The sequence below is a fragment of the Aristolochia californica genome, unplaced genomic scaffold (assembly GCF_029961685.1).
Source record: "Aristolochia californica isolate CCGP_79_NKW_82.1479 unplaced genomic scaffold, dmAriCali1.0.hap1 SCAF_13, whole genome shotgun sequence".
Classification (NCBI taxonomy): domain Eukaryota; kingdom Viridiplantae; phylum Streptophyta; class Magnoliopsida; order Piperales; family Aristolochiaceae; genus Aristolochia; species Aristolochia californica.
In genome coordinates, this window is record NW_027181804.1 from 1,658,044 (window position 1) to 1,675,564 (window position 17,521).

At 36.6% G+C, this 17,521-nt stretch overlaps 1 protein-coding gene across 3 annotated transcripts; it reads right to left on the reverse strand.

Moving 5' to 3' along the window:
* Positions 1–1,992: 1,992 nt before the first annotated feature.
* Positions 1,993–15,012, reverse strand: LOC137947904 (methylcrotonoyl-CoA carboxylase subunit alpha, mitochondrial). Of its 3 annotated transcripts, none has more exons than XR_011111564.1 (18): positions 14,638–15,012; positions 14,026–14,147; positions 13,752–13,899; positions 12,272–12,409; positions 11,653–11,748; positions 11,509–11,568; positions 10,401–10,493; positions 10,054–10,165; positions 8,854–8,958; positions 8,010–8,146; positions 6,679–6,910; positions 6,263–6,429; positions 5,108–5,224; positions 4,603–4,845; positions 4,428–4,523; positions 3,510–3,625; positions 2,348–2,456; positions 1,993–2,258 (listed from the first exon to the last, which is right to left on the reverse strand). XR_011111564.1 is itself a non-coding variant. In XM_068793744.1 (16 exons), the coding sequence occupies exons 1-16, from the start codon at positions 14,989–14,991 to the stop codon at positions 3,617–3,619; spliced, it is 2,229 nt and encodes a 742-aa protein (XP_068649845.1). In that variant the 5' UTR covers positions 14,992–15,012; the 3' UTR covers positions 3,302–3,616. The 3 variants fall into 3 exon arrangements, 1 of the variants encoding a protein (XP_068649845.1); XR_011111563.1 differs by having other exon boundaries at positions 2,348–2,467; XM_068793744.1 differs by lacking the exons at positions 1,993–2,258; positions 2,348–2,456 and having other exon boundaries at positions 3,302–3,625.
* Positions 15,013–17,521: the final 2,509 nt, after the last annotated feature.

Sequence of the window (17,521 nt, forward strand, 5' to 3'; positions counted from 1 at the left end):
AACTGGATTACTTTGTGTTGCTCACATTGCTTCCGTTGACCAACTTGTTGATCTCCTTACAAAGTCATTGTCACATTCATAATTTTAGTTGCTAAGAGATAAGATCAGCCTCTCTAATCGAGACCTATCTTGAAGGGGCATGATAAAGGCTTGTTTTCCCTTTCATTTAGGAGATAAAATTTCTTATCTTCCCTTCGGTGTAATAGATAAGATCTTTGATGATTGTATTTATCTTCTATTGTAAATTGTGAATAAATACTACTTTTAATCAATACAAAGACGTGGTTCAGTTAACATCTCATAGTAAATAGGCACATAAGATTGGGTATGCTTATTATTTCTTCTTAAATTATGATATTTGGTGATAGAGAGGTTATTGTATATATTTGGGGTTTAACTATAAGCAAATAACCCTTGCATCATTTAGTCGAGCCTTGGCAAACAAAATTATAGACATTTCTAGAAAACAAAAGAATCAAATGAAAAAAAAACTATCGACAAATTTAACAAACTTATTCACCCCCTCGATATTAGTTTCTCACTAGATCTAATAATGGGGAAAATCCATTTTTTGGCATTAAATAATTCAATGAATTCCAAACCCAAGAAGACTAATATAAGTTTCACTTTCAATTGCCATCTCCACAAAATGTGATAACCTTGTCTTTTTTCCCCAAAGATGACCTTGTCTATGGAACCTTTGCTCGAATAGTATAAACCATGATTAATTTTTATATAACTCGAGGGTAGTGGATCGAAAGGAAGGAACAAAACATACATGTTTCTTGTGATTGGTAACCTTTTCTTTATTTTTTTATTTTTCTTGTTTGTTTGTTTCTTAATGCATATGAAACTCAACGGATATGTGATTACCACGAGACTAGACGACTCGGGAAATATCTTTGACACTTTCTGAGTTTCTGCTGCTACAAGACGGCTTGGATGCAGGAGAATAAGCCATCTCTCAGCCATTGCTGGACTGGAATCGTACCCCTGAAACATCGCTTGTTCATGCTGACTGCTCTTGCTTGTGGGCTCTATTAAAAACCTATCAACATCTGATATTTCCCATAAAACTGGCGACTGGAAAAAACTATATTGTATTATCAGAAGATACATGGGAAGCTTCAATGGAATGGTAAAATGAAAGGCGTCGGTAGTCGAGGTTTTAGGTAAAGCTTTGGCTAACTCTCAGTGAGTTTTTATAAAAATTATAAGTCTGCTTGGCTAATATTCTGCTAAATTTTTAAAACTATCAAATGGAAAAAGTAGAATCTCAGATTAATCTCCTTCAGCGTCGCATCCTCTCCCTCGAATATGGCTGGGTCTCCCACTAGCTCCTCTCCTGTCCCAAACTAACGTGTAGAGCGGCCTGAAATCTCCGATAAATCACCTGAACTAAAGAACCCTTCATAGATTTCTCTCCCTTTTCTATCGTCCTCCTCGGCCTCAACCAAACTCCCGCCATGACGGAGCTTCTCATCATAGATCTCTCCCTTCCGAGTCTTCTTCTTCTCTGTCCTCCCTTGGCTTTCTTTTGACCCATTTCCTCGGGATGGCAGTTTCGCCAAGATCTGTTTCTTCAATCTGCAATAAGCAATTGCATTCCCACTTCTAACCTCCTGGTTTAGCAATTTATAGGAAGGATTACTGCACCTACCTGAGTTCTGAACCGAAAGCAAAAGCATTGACCATGAAAGTTCTCAACATTGCGGCTCTATTTTACTTCTATTCGAAAAAGCGAGTAATCTAGAGGAGACCGAAGCTATCAGAGTGTCATGGAATCTAAGTGCCATGGAAGGGTTGAATGTGTTCTCTGTGTTTTACTGCTCCTTCGTTATCGTATCAAATAATAGGTAAGAAAATAGCCAAGCCATTTATATATTATATATGTATTTATACCAGGAAGTATGATAAATCTCTTTCATGAATGAGAGCGCAGAAGAAAGAAGAAGAAGAAGGATAAAGAAGAAAATCTGTAAACATAAAAACCATGAACTATTAGACCCAAAGTCTCCCCAACTTGATATATCACCAAAAACTTCTTATTCTTCTTTTATGAAGACTCTTTTTCAAGTCATATTTCTGCTACTCTTTCCAACATTCATGGTGGCACATACAGGTATTCTTGTTTATGCACGTCCCTGATCCATTATCGTACTCATTGGAACACATAACATCGCAATACTCATTCACACAGTTCGGCATCGGATGTGGGTCATCGCAGTCAGGTTCAGTTCGTTGCGCCACAGCTCCATCTGACAAAGAGAAGAAAAAAAAACTCAGAACATGTGAAAACCAGTTGGGGATGACATTACCGGTAGAACGGAGGCGATGACGAGGTTACCATTGAAACAAGAAAGCACGAGCGCTCCGATGAGCAGAGCAAGATGGGTATAGGAGCACTTCATCTCTCGCCGATTCTTCTTGCAGCAATCGTACGTTTAGTCTTGTATCTACAGTGCCTCTTATACAAAAATGTCTGGCTTGATGAAATTAACAGCTTACACCATAAAAGGAAAGACAGCGGAAACCAGAGGGAGGAAACATTCATGAAGATTAGCAAAGATTGGTTGGCATTAGCAGCTGTAAGGTTCTCTAGTTAGGATCCAGCTGCTCTATACCCAGAAAGACTGACCTAATTAAATATATTTTTTTTCAATTACGGCCTTGCCATATATATATTGTATTCGGAGATAAGTAGTGATCCTTTGCTGATCCGACACTACTTGGTATTTTCACGAAGAGAGTAGGAGGAAGTTAGACCCTCATAGAACTAGCTGATAGTATGTGTCAAGTTTACAGGGACTGGGTTGTAGGGACTCTGCTGTAGGTACACTGATCGAATCGGGGTCAGGTTTTTTTTTCTTTTTGATTTGAGTCTTACTTCTAAAAAACACTGAATGAGATGAAGATCATAAACTCGATCTTGATTATCAAATTGATCTCCCCTGGTATGTGATGTCTGCATGCTTTTTTAAAATCTCACAAGGGTTTTATTCTTTTCGCTGAGAGAAGACAGCAAATGGCTGTACTGGATTGGTATTTTGAAGAACTGGATTCTCCTTGCTCGCTTCTATTAAACTCCCATTTCTATTCAAAACTAAAATCTCTTCTATTCTTGTATTGAGACCGACTCGTAATACAGCTTAGAAAGACTACTATCACCTGTTAAAATGGTTGCCCTTCAAATAATTAACCATCATCAGAGAACTTGTGACATGACCTGCACAGACTACTGAGGTCCGAATATTAAAGTAAGATCATGACTGAACCTTGATTCCAGAGATGGTACGCGAAAGGAAATAGTGGAAATGAAGCAAAATGAGGTAAGGGAAGATGTTAGGATTCTTATTGTGTGGCCAAATGAAAGTTTAAATGCTTTTCTTTTGTGTTATGGTGATATGACAATTTTACAATTGATGAATGGAGTTTTCTAAGGCCTGACAAATTTACATCTTGATGAGAAATTTAATATCAGAAACATTGTAGAAATATAACTCTCTCACCGTGAGCTACTCCATCTCCATTATTTTGCGGATAATTGTGAAGCACCGTATCGAGAATGAATAATGTATGCAGCAGGCTCTATATAATTGAAAGAGCTGATGAACTCCTACTCATCCTAGCAAAAAGAAGAATGAAGGATTTTCAATATTTACAAATGCAAAAATCAGTTTCATATTTCAAGTATATTTCAAGGGATTAGTCCTTAATGTCTCACATTTCCTTCCATTTGCTAGCCCATTAGAGAAATATGATTAGATTCGACCTGTCCTATTCTCCCCTATCATTTGAGGGTGTTCTCGCTTTTCTCTTACCTTCTTCCCTTACTGTGACTCGGTCAACAGAAGTTTTATAGTTCTACTATAGGCAAAAGTAGACCAATATGTGCATGAAATAACACAAACAATCTAATTCATACTACTGAGTGCATGATTTAGTCTCGACATCCATGCAAAAATGTAAACGATATACATCATGTAAAAGGCCCACAGGAAACAGTCTGTATGAGAATAAATGCATACATTTTCATGTCTATAACCTCAAGGTTGAATAACATTTTCTGACCATGTATTATATAATTGAAAGTCAAACCTTCAGACTTTCCCCTTTCAAACATTTTGGTAGTTAATCTGGGATCAGGGACTTCCCACTTTTGTGAGTTATTTGCTTTCCTTCGTTGTGATAATTTACCTTGTTTTCAACCAAACTTAAATTCGCAAAGCTGACCTTACTTTTCGCTTTTAGTAGAAAAGGTACTGGGATGCACACGCTAGGTAACTTGGCTAGCTGTTCCTTTTAATTCATGGATTGCACCCTTGTGTAATCTCCTTTCTCTCTTAATGGAATTCCCATAAATCCCATCATTTTCCCAAAAAAAATGAAATGAAACAGAAAATGGAAAGAAATCAAGAAACCCTGACCTTAATGCTGAACAGGACACTGTTATCAAACACTTGCTGGCCTGGAGAGACTTGAAGCCCGTGCAGATAACCTGCACGGGGTGCCTTAACAATATGCTGTTGGCAAGAAAAATAGAAATCCATCAAGAACTTTCCTATTTGTTTATCATCTTAACATGTACTGGTTATTACTGACCTCCATCTTCATGGCTTCCAACACTAAGACAGGCTGCCCCTCTGCCACCCTGTCACTATCCTTCAACAAGACCTTAACCACCAAACCAGCCATGGGAGCCAGCACACTTCCTTGGGGTTGAGAAACTGTGTGAGAATTTTGTTTATGGTCAGTCACATCATCAGTAGACCACTCAAAACTTATCCTTTGCCTGAAGTGATGATGGTGCTTTCCATGCCAGATATGTATGTGCTTACAATGATCCTGAGAAAATAATAGAAAAACCAAATGAGAAAAAGAAGTGATAGTTAACTTATTCAAAAAAAAAAAAAAAAAATAGTTAAGATGAAGTCAGTCTTTATGAAAAAAATTAGCCTGCTTGTCAATTGATACTACATAACATTCTTTACCAACTATCCAAAAGAAAAGGAAATTATTCATGGGCAAGAAATGCATCTAGTAAATAAGCAAACCAGAATTTTCCCAAAAACTTCATAAAACAAAAAGCAGGAGACAAAGAAAGTACCTTAGAATACTGCGCCAAACTAACATCCCTGCTTAACCCGTTAGCATCAACTCGGAAATCAAGATGCCTCAAATGTTCAACTTTAACGTCCAACCCCAGGCTATCATTATTAGCAATCTGAAACCAAACCATAAATAGATCACGATATAATGGGATCTTAAGCATATGACTAGCTTTAAGCTAACTAAAGGTTTTTGGATGAGAAACCATAGAAATAAAAACAGAAAGTAGTGCAAAAGATCATATAATTTTCACATAATATACATAACCAGATACTCGTAATCATGTCCAAGAATAGAAGTCAAAAAATATAAACCAGGTGACCATTGTGTGAGTCCCTCCATCACCATCCTTTAGATGATAACAAATCATAAAATCAACAGCAGGTGATGACTACAAAATTATAGTTTCAAAGAGTTGACATGGTGTATTGACGCCTGGGTTTATAATTTTGAGACAGTCTAACTGCTGAAATACATATTATACTTCACTAGCATAGCAGAGGCACCTTCTTGGCATGTAATTTATATTTATATTTCACTTGCATGACAAGGATACCCATACAGGTCTTACAATATGACAAAATACTGAACATGAAGAGAACTTAAAACAACCAATGTTTGGTTCAAAACTATTTTTTTTTTACAAAGGCTGCTAATGTTTGATGCAAAAACACGTTTTTTTGCCAGGGGTCGCTAACACTTAGGTTGGCCTTTCAAGCAACAAATAAACTGCCAGATTCACCTTTCATGAACACATTGTTCACATAAATCTCTTTGTGGCAAGTATAGTGCAAATAACGACACTTAAGATGATAGTAAATATATGAAACCCAGGGTTGACCCCAAAAGAAGTCAAAGCAAGATGACAAGACTCAAGAAGCTTTTCCTCCCAGACTATGGAGTAGAAACCATCTACTCAAAAATACTAATTAGAGGGGGGGGAAAGTGAGAGGCGAGTTAAACAGTAAAGAGTATCTATTTTAACTCAACATAAACTGTTATTATCTTGTAAGAAGCATGAGCAAGTAAACAAGATGCAGACACAGTTTGTTTAGTATTAGACTACGTAGTTATTATTCACCAGATAACCTCGAAATAGCAAAGCAACTTGAGTCTCCTCAAGGAAATTTAAGAGACCATATACTTTAGGTACCTCCACATAATAGCTTCCATCAGATTTATAAGTGATACACAATTTCAAAAGCTCAGAATCTGTCCTTTCTGTCTCGGTATCCCATTCAAGTTCCATTTTACGCCTTGCAAAGTGATGAACACGGAACGGTGGATGCGCATACCATAAAGAGAGCAAGTTGTTCTTTCCTGTAAACTTTTACTCATAAGAATATCATAATGATTCAATCAGTTACAATTAAAGATTTTGAGAAATGCTTGCAGTTTAGTGGGTTGTTTGGATGGGAGCCACTTTTAAAATTAATAAATCCACCCTTCCATAGGATAAGTAAATAACACTTCCCACAGTCTCATATCTCCGATAAGCAAGCAGAAAGACAGAAATATAAGGGAAGGAATAATCATATCAATAATGAAACACAATTCTATCAATATTACCAGCATAATTTTCCTGGGAAATAATCTGCTCCTGCTTGCAAACACAGGCAGCAACTAAAGCTGCACCTAGCTTAGTTGCATCGTATGTTTCCTTCACCCTTTCATGGGTAGAATCAACCATTAGATCATCTTTAAAATGATCAATAAAATGTGTTTCAACTTGACCACTTTGAAAAGCCCAGTGGTCTGCAAGATGCTGAAGAAAATCAATATTGGTTGGCAAGCCTGCAACCTGCAAAGCATATAAGTATCAGTAATAAAACAAGAAATCTTGTAGAGCCAGATGTAGATTTAAATTGACAAATAGAATTCAAATTCCATTTTGTTAAGGAATAGTCCCACATGGATTAGTGAGTACAAAGACCTTGAGTTTATTAGTTGGGAAAGAGGTTTCCTAAGTTGGCTAGTCATTTTGAGATGGGCCTTGGACCCAACTTAACATGGTATCAGAGCAGGTACTTATATGTGGGCCTACACCTAAACTATCCACTTGTAGAACCACAAAAGAGGGCCTACACCTAAAGTATCCACTTGTAGAGCCACGAAAGAGGGCCTACACCTAAACTATCCACTTGTAGAGCCACAAAAGAGGGCTTACACCTAAAACTATCCACTTGTTAAGCCGCAAAAAAAGGGCCTACACCTAAATTATCCACTTGTAAAGCCACAAAAGAGGGTTTACACGTGAGGAGGAGTGTTAAGGAATAGTCCCACATGGATTAGTGAGTACAAATATCTTGAGTTTATTAGTTGGGAAAGAGGTTTCCTAAGTTGGCTAGTCATTTTGGGATGGGCCTTGGACCCAACTTAACACATTTTTTTTATCAAATTTTAAGAAGAATGACCATTAGTAGGGGGAAATGAGAGTGGAGCTTTTGCAGGCTCGTGTCCCCAACAACCAGGCTCAAGCTTAGCTCAAGCATAGTTGTCAGGCTTGACCTTCACCCAATTTATCAAAAATCAAGGCTCAGCTTAACCTCTTAGTTTTGCCACTCATACAAAATGGTATCTTCATAAAAAACACATAATTTCAAGCCAGCTCGCAAGACATCAAGCCGAGCTAGGCAAAGCTCAGGCTCACTTATTTGGCTAACACGATTGGCTTAGGGCCTGAACTCAGCTTAATCTCAGGTGAGAACTGAGCTAAGCCAAGCCCAAGCCGCTAGCGAGCCAACTCAGCTCAGTGCCACCCCTAATCAAGTAAGGTGCAAAATGGGCTCAGGTCTCCCTTATGTCCAAGCTGATGGCCAAAACTTTGATATATACAAAGAAAGGAAGTTCAAAGAATAAGAGGCAGTAGAAATGTTTATATATTGAAATACTAAATCCACCTGAAACTGTGACAAGCAATCCTTCAGCTTAACTAAAGCCGCCTTCCTGTTTTCTCCACATACGACAAGTTTAGCGATCATTGGATCATAATGCATACTAACAATATCACCTTCTTCCACTCCTGTCTCAACTCGGACTGCAAAAAGCACAAGTTCACAGAGAGACACTAACAAAAAAACCAGAGAAAGCAAGAAACAATTCAAGGAGTCACAAAAATACCACCAGCCCTATATTGTAAAGTGAAGCATGTTCAAGGCACTAAATGAATGAAAAGAAGGCAACCAAAGACATGGGTTTTAGTAAAGATGGAATTGCAGAAATAGGTACCATTAGGTGAAATGGAGCAAAACAGACTTGATCTATAGTACTGTATTTCTATTCCAGAGCCAAATAATAGAAATGGTTGACCTTTGTTCCCTTTGATAAAAAAAAAAACTATCAATCTGCCCAATCTTCAACATATAGTTGAACCACTATAAATTAAACTTTCAAAATTCAACCCCAAATCTCCCACCATCACAAAAGTATTAGTCACTCACATGAGCTATTTGGTAGCTCTGTGGAAGTTAACCACTTAATGGTATCATAAGATGAAAATAGACTCATTTGGTCTAAAGACAGGAAATATCCTTGTTGCAATCTTTTGAATATTTGCAACTGCAGCATTTGCTAACATAAATAATTTATTACAATCACTGTATGAGACCGATATACAATAATTGATACAGAAAAAACTGATATTATATGTGTATGTGTGTGTCCTTAAAAGTGACAGATATATGTTAATAATTATTTTCAATTAAACACATTTTCTGTTTTTTGGTATGTGTAGTATTGAACAACCTGTTGGTGAAACAGAAACTGGACGATAATGATAGAGAACTCCAGCAGCAGGAAGGAATCCCCTGGGAACATTTTCTGCATAAATCCGAGCTTCAAAAGCATGTCCTGTGCAAGCATTAAGAAACACATTAAATCTCTTAATAACTATTCTGCTGCATGCCAGTGAATGACACTAGAAACCAGGCAATACAAGGAAAAGGCAGAACAGCATTAGAGTTAATAAGCAGATAGGAATTGTCTTTCTGAAGACACATGAAGTATCAAGGTTGTGTTAACATCCTTTTTCTCCTGACTACACCCCCTTCAAGCTTTCAAAGGATTTTCGAACTACCTTTTGGAAGACAAAATTGTGCTAGTAGCTACATCAACTACCAAAGAAGGGCTAAAATGCTCTCATTTACTAAGCAATTTAAATGCCTGTATAAAAGATCACTGTGTAATTCATATAGATAATCCATGCACTGGCCGCCCTCCAATAAATTACCAGAGTGATACTTGTCCAATTAGTGAACCAAGCTCATGTTGCTAATTTCACACCGTTCATTCACTAAATATTTGAATAATTTCAATTGGAATTCGCAGAGCAATTTCTAAAGCAAACGAGCCATTCTTTTCTTACTTTCTGCTACCATATGTCCCATTGTAAGAAGTTCTGATTGCTACTTTTTCCACTATTTATGGCACTGAAAACAAAATATTGGTGTGTCTATCAATCTTTTGGACCTAGGGCATAAAAAGATGCCAGACATAAAATGTGCCATCTATATTACTATATTATGTGGTGCACTGTTTGCATCAAAGCCTTCTAAATGAATCCATATCATCCATTTTATTATTTCTACCATCTAATGAAGGTGTGCAAGTGGCTCCATTTTGATTCGTTTTCATAGTTACATGTGTGATCAGTTCATCCTTCTGCAAGTTCCAAACACTTCAGAGCTTAGTTCCATTATTTCAACTCTGATTAGTATATGCAAGTGTTTAACTATTTTGTTTTGCATACATGTTGGTAGCTCAGACTTCTCCTGTTCAAATATTATTTTTGGATTTTCCATCACTGACCACCAAGATGTGTACTTGCTTACTTCCCCAATCTCCATGATGGAACAGAAATTAATAAATAGAACTACGCAACCAATATATTTAACAGAAATGGTTGTGTTCTTCAACCTGTTCACAGCAGTTTTTATCAGTTATTACCTAATATAGGCACCTGTAACTGAGTCAAAGGCAGAGGCTCTCCATTTGCAACACGGATCTGCCACTCGACAAGATCTTGTCCAACTATCATCTCAGTGACAGGGTGTTCAACCTAAAAGATTTCATTTATATTCTGAATCAGTCAACCAACATTAATAAAGTACCATGCAGACATTTTTGTTCTTTCACAAATTTCTCAGCATGAAATGTTCAGGACTCAGAATGGAAATAATATTAAAGAGAAACTTAAAAAACAATTAGGCATGTCAAAGTATACATTTCTAGGAGTATCTATGTTTGTCTGTCTGTCAAAGTACACATTTCACAATCACTTTTTGAAATAGTACCTGAAGTCGGGTGTTCATCTCCATGAAATAAAATTGGCCAGATACAGTATCCACTATAAATTCCACAGTCCCAGCATTGTAATAAGCAACTGCCTTTTCAGATAGTCAACGTCAAATATACACTTGAAATCAGTCAAAATTTTACTATTCGAAGAAATATATAAGAAGAAATAAACACAGCATTTAGACATATGTTGCAACAACATTAAACAAATTCAGAGCCCCACTAAACCTTAAAACGACAAAATGACTAAGGCCAACTTCAGACAAAGAAGAGGTTACCAGAGCAGTATCAAAACATCCAAGGAAAGGCATTTGTTCTGAAATTTTTGGATTCTTATGATAGTATTTATTAGATTGCAAATGATGAAAGACCAAGTGTGCATAAATAATAAGCCTTTGAAAAGGTATTTGCTCCTTCATTGTTTGTGCATGTTGGTTAAAAAGAATCATTAATGTGGTTGTAATAGCATTTCGGACAATATAATGTTAGTATTTATAGCAACCTAATGAGACAAAGGACCTAGACAATAAGTAATATCTGTCCCTACTAAATTTCACTGAAATTAAGTAATGCCAGCGCTTTGGCATTTACTCTCTATTCAGGATGAGATTTGTTCTTTATGCCATGGAGTAGAGTTTGTTAGGAGCCATGTTGTAAGAAGTGCTAACTCTACTGCAGATTTGCTTGCCAGGATGGGAGGGTGTTTTTAGATGATATTGTTATGGGTGATTCATTCGTGTTGGATATGAATTGATTTCAGTTTGGTTAGAAGTTTTGTTATTGCTCTCATTTGTAAATTTTTACCTTCTTGATCTTTCTCCATGAACTTTTCGCTTTACTCAAAAAGAAAAAAAGTGCTACCACTTCCAAAATCCCAGTCATTATTGAAAACGTAATTTTTAAAAGATGTGACCGATTGTTCTCTTATCAACTGTGAATCTTAAGTCAAACACTGACTATTATATGTGAAACCACAGGCAGCATCCGTGCTTATTATTTATTCTTATTTCCAAGCAAAAAGAAAGAAAATGAGCCCTCTCAGATAATTTAGCCAATTTACAGAGTTTAGAAATTATTGCATTAAATGAACTCAGAATAACATACCTTGGCAGCCGAAACCGCTGCTTCACCCAAGTGGGTTCTGAACTCCTCGGTAACATTAGGCTGCAGTAATTGAGCTAATGTTACTCCAGTTATTCTCAAAACATATATTTAAAAATGAAAGGAGGATTGTTTTTTTCTATTTACAGCTGGAGCTTCCTCAATGATCTTCTGGTGCCTTCTCTGCAAACTGCAATCCCTCTCGTTTAAATGTATGACATTCCCATGCTTGTCTCCAAAAATCTACATAACCCAACACATCAAAGTATTAAATAAATAATAAGAGAACCCATGAAGTATATTTGTATTTTGACTAAGATTGTGGAGAAAACCAATAAAATATTGGCTGTAAAGAATATTGTATATTTTGACAAGCTATGACATTTAAAAGACTACCATCTTCCTATTTCAAAAAAAAAAAAAAAAGACTACCATCTTCTACTTTATATCAGCAGACTGTAATCTAGTCCATGTAAGTTAAGTGCACACAATTTCTAATTTGCAGTGAAATTTAGAGTCATGTCATCTGTTGTACTTTTCTTCTTTCCTATCAATTCAAGGTTGATGTCAATTTCAATTAATTTTTTGAATAATAAATGGAAACAATGGCCTCATTATAAGTGCGTGGAATAGGTGAAATCTTTCAACCTTGGCTAGACTACAGGTCTGACACTTCTAGCTCTATATTTATATAATATTCTCCGAGTACTATCTCTTGGTTTCATCCATATGAAGCATTAAATAAGATTACTAAACTAGGAGTTACCTGAACTTCAATATGCCTTGGTCGGGTGATGTATTTCTCCAAAAGAATCGTATTTATGCCAAATGATGCAGCAGCTTCTCTCTGCGCTCCTAGAAAGGATTCAACAAATTCATCTGGCCTGTTTACTATCCTCATGCCCTGCAGATGGTATAACATAAAATAAATTGGACCTAAGCTTAAGAGACAATGGATAATTATTTTAGAAAGATACCTAACTCATTGGAGACATATTTGTCTTCTCACAACATCAAGGCAAAATTACATAAGTAATAATTAAATAATATATATGTCTTCGCAGAAATTGAAGATTTGATCTCTCGTCTGTCAATAGAAATGGTCTAAGGTCCCTCGGGAGGCAAATTCTCTCACTGAACAATATGCTAGATTGCAGCAAAACATTGTAACCTCCCTTCGCTGGTCGGAGTGTTTGTTTGGTGGCTTTTGCAGCCTTCCAGTGGAGTCTTGCTTTTCCTTTAATAAAATTGACATGTTCTAAAAATAATAATAATTTTATCATTGTTTAAAATAATAATGAAATAAGCTCAATATGACCCGAAAGAGAACCAAGCACTGCTGCCAACCAAAAACAACAAATTCACAGACAGAAAGCTTTAAAAACAACAGTTTGAGTCAACTCAAGATGTCCAGGCCTGTAATTTAGAACAACATCACCCAGTCTCGTATAGTACTAACACTTACAGCTTGGTCAGAAAAGAAATATCATACTTGGTCTAGCAACTTACAGTGATAAGTGAAGCTCTTAAGTTTTTTTTTTTCTTCCCTTTTTTTCTCTAAAAGTTGATGCCATAGTCTGGTGAGATTGGAGCCAACGACCTCAAATTTTGAAACCAACCCCCCCTCCCCCAATCATTTTGCCATCAAGCAAAGAGGTCCAATCCACAAAAGCTGTTTTTATTTGTGAATAATAAATCTGTTCTATTTTAAAATAAAGGAACTGAAGGACAGACCTTGAGATAGAAGTTAAAGAGAAAAGCAGCATCCAACTACAGGCTCCATTCTTTATCAAAAAACTACAGGCTCCACACCCAAACTACCAAAGTTGCAAAGGTGAGTATGCTATTCAATCTCTCCAACTATGATTCCCACCAGCCTAGAAATTCCTAACAGATGACTCGATCTCTAATGCCACCTAAAGCGAAAAAAACTCAAGCTCCAACAATGAGAAGACAAGAGATATCAACCTTATAGTTGCCTCTCACCAACAATGTCAAAGATAGCCTTCTAAAATTACAATTCTCCTCTGAAATTTGGACTTTTGTACTTTTCTTGCTCGACTGCTATTTTATGCACTTTGTTCTCTTGAATTTGAAACAATAGCATATACAAAATTTCAAAAGAGGACAGCAATCATACAGGCACAGACTATATTTAGATCTTCAAGATATTTTTTAATTGCCACCAACAAATGGAATGAGACAATAGAAAAGCAGCTGTGATTAGGCATTCGATGAAGGGATACCTTTCCTCCACCTCCGTGGGTGGGTTTTATTAAGACTGGATATCCAATTTTTTCAGCTTCTAACTTCATAAATTCTATGTCCTGTTCATTGCCATGATATCCAGGAACTAAAGGTACACCTGCAGCTCCCATGATCCTTTTAGAAGCACTGTACACGCCAAAAAAACAATTTGGTCAGAAAACACATTAAAGCACAAACAGTGCAAGCGATGCTTTCTTGTACATCTTTTTTACCAAATTTTACAGAAACACGAAGAGAGAGATAGCTTTCTACCTCTTATCACCCATATCTCGAATCGCTGATGCTGGAGGACCAATAAATGTGAGCCCCTCAGCTTCACAGAGTTGGGCAAAGTCAGCACTTTCTGAGAGGAAACCATAGCCTGGATGGATGGCCTACATATCAGTAATAGATACCCCTCAGTATCAACACTAACGTGATCCAACTGAGGATACAAGTTCAATCCGGTATAAAGCAATGAGGTTTCCCACGTATTAACGTGGAAAAAGTTTCCATCGAGCTCGGAAATGAGGTCGACAAGAAGAGCCGGAAGCTCGCCTTGACACAAACATTTAGCCACTAAACTGACGCTTGCTCGTGACCACCAACGCAGTACGAAAACAGTGACAGTCAATGTTGTTCTCAGATTGTTCTGCTTTTAGAAACTATATATGACAAGCGACCACGTCAGAGTGAATCGGACCGCCCATAAGAGACTAATACTACTAGTAACACCAGAATACAATTGAAATAATCCACAACACTGACATTCTCTGTTCGTGAACAACTAACGAGAGAGCGAACTCTCCCTCGCTTCGACTGGATAAAAGAAGAAGCTAAAAAAGCACCCATTTTATTGTAAGCAGAAAAAACAGCAATACTCACCTGCGCCCCGGTCCTCTTGGCGACCTCGACAACCGCCGACGAATTCAAATAACTCAATCGAGCGGGCGGCGGCCCGATGCGGACGGCTTCATCCGCAGACTTCACGTGCAGGCTGTCTCTATCCGCGTCACTGTAAATAGCGACTGTTTGAATTCCTAACCTCTTGGCAGTCCTCATGATTCTGCAAGCGATTTCCCCTCTATTAGCGATCAAAATCTTCTCGATCGTGTGTTCCTTCGAATTCGAACTCCCAGAAGAAGATTTACAGAAGCATCTCCAGTGGGAAACAAATGGGCTATGTGCTGGTGACATGATCGGAAATCTTCGGCGGATTACGAACGCCATTGACGACATTTCTGCTAGCTCTAGCTTGCAGGATGTTTGGCAAAGTAGCGTTTTCAGTTATATAGAAATGGGCGAATCTGGCGACGGATAAGCTCGAGTTTGGTCGAGTAGGACTTCTGTGTTGGCATGGACGTGGAAAGACCACGGTACGTGATTAACATTTAGCTGGAGCCCTTAGTGCATAGCCACATAAGAAAAATATAAAATAAATTGAAATAAAAAAAAAAAAAAACTAATAAATTCTAAATAATTACATATTAATTAAATTAAAACATAATAATTAAAATTAATAATAATTTCATATTTAAGCTAACATAAAAAGTAAAACTTTAGAATACCTCAATAAATTATATGTAATGTCACGATTGGTGAGTTTTAGGAACTGTTAGTGATGCCATAGGAAAATAAAATGATGAAAATTTTATTTCTTCTTCACTAAATAACTAGGTTAGTGTCTTTTTGGGAAACACTAAAAAGTCATTTATAATATAAATACGTTTCTATAGTCCATTAGTGTCTCATATTTTTTTGAAACACTTATCTAGCTGAAAATTCTTATAAGAAAAATTGTATAGGCCGGAAAATTATATGACAAAAAATTTAATAAGTATATGACAATTGATGTGGTAATACTTTTAGCATGAGGTAATTTTTAATGACAATTTTGCATTTAATATTTTTTTCATTAAAAATATATCAGATAAGTACGATAATGTATGAAATTGATTATTAATTTTTATTTTTTTTCTTATAAAAGACACTAACAAGTTCGCTTAAGTTTCCTTATAAATTTCTAAAATTTTCCATGTAATTTCCTAATAAGGCACTAATAGAAAATATTGATATAGACATCAAATCTATCAAAATTTTATCTTAAACAATATTGATAATTGAAATGAAAGGAAGAAACCTCTTAGTTACTTCTTTATTGTCGTAGCAACAAAAACTAATATAAAATAAATTGTAATATGTAAAAACCCATTTGTTTTATAAAAAATAAATAAAAATGAAACGTTTGATCACACACTTGGAAGAAGAAAATAAAGCAAGCAAAGAGATAAATTGTCGTAGAAGTATGGCTTTTCTCTATAATCAATTAATGCTCAGTTGACTACAAAAGAGAAACATAAGCGGATGAAGTCCTTCTATCTAAAATCTCCACTAAATTATTTGGCCCCGTTAATGCCCCTGGTTAGAAATTTATATCCCCTGGTTTTTCCTAAAAGATATATTTTTAAAAAAAAAAAACCTTAGAATTTTATCAGTGACTTGCTAGGAAATTATATGAAATTTTTTATAAATTTCCAAGGTAAATTAAATGGACCTGATAATGTCTTTTTTGGGGAAAAATAAAATAATAATCATTTTTGTACATTACGATACTTATTCGATAAAAATCTAGTAAAATAAAATATCAAATACAAAAATACCATAAAAAATTATCTCGTGTTGAAAGTATTACAATATCAATTATCAAATACTTATTAGAAAATTCATATAATTTTCCAACTGTCTTGGTTGGAAAATCTTACTTGGGAAATTATATAATTTTCCTGGTAAGAATTTTTAACTAGAAAAATATTTTTCAAGAAATATGAGGCATAATCCCTAAAAACATATATCTACTAGAAATGTCTTTCTACCGTTTCCTAAAAAATACATTAACAAGCCTTTATATCTCCATCAGAGGTTTGGAAAACCAGGATAGAGTAAGGAACTCGATTTATCTTTGTTTGGTAATTTAAGAAAACAAAGGCTTATTAGCTTACCATTTGGGAGACTAAGGGTTTAGGGTAAACCCTAAATATTCACCCTTAATCGTGATTACTAATTTATTGGAAGGGAAGGGGGCACCCTCAAAATCTGTACTCCACTCGTTTTCACCGGCTCACTGACTCACCTAAATTTTTCGTGCTCCATGTTATGCCCCATCTCACCCGAGTGGCACTTCACCGGACAACAAGATCACTCTCATGCACCAATCATACTGCCATCATAACGATCCTCCCCTAATCAAACCACGTGATTCCCACATGCTGCAGGATCATCATCACCTCTCCCGGCCACGTGACCGCTGCGCATGGGTGTGCACATTATTACTTCCTCTGCCGTGACTCTTATTATGTGAACCGCGCGCCGCGTGATCCACACCACCACCTGAATTCCCCAAAAAAACAGTCGCAATTTTTTGAAATTACATAAATGCCACTCTTCAATACTCTGGTCGAAATCTTGGTGGATTGAGGTGTTTTCTGTAACCGCTCCCGGCGGCTGGCGCGTAACAATAAATTTAAGAAGGAATTGCCAGAAATGACAGGCCGGGGAAGAAGAGAAGCTCTGCTTCTGCAATCCGACACTGACCTCCGTAGGCCCAATCCCCGATGAAGATATCTTACGATGGACGGTCCGGATGCTCCGAACCTGCACTCGGGACTTACGGTACTGTAACAACAAAAGATGTCAGTGGGCCCAACAGCAGATGGCCCCGGTCTTGATCATGATACGAAGTTACGGACGGCCAGGATAAAACCTGCAGGAC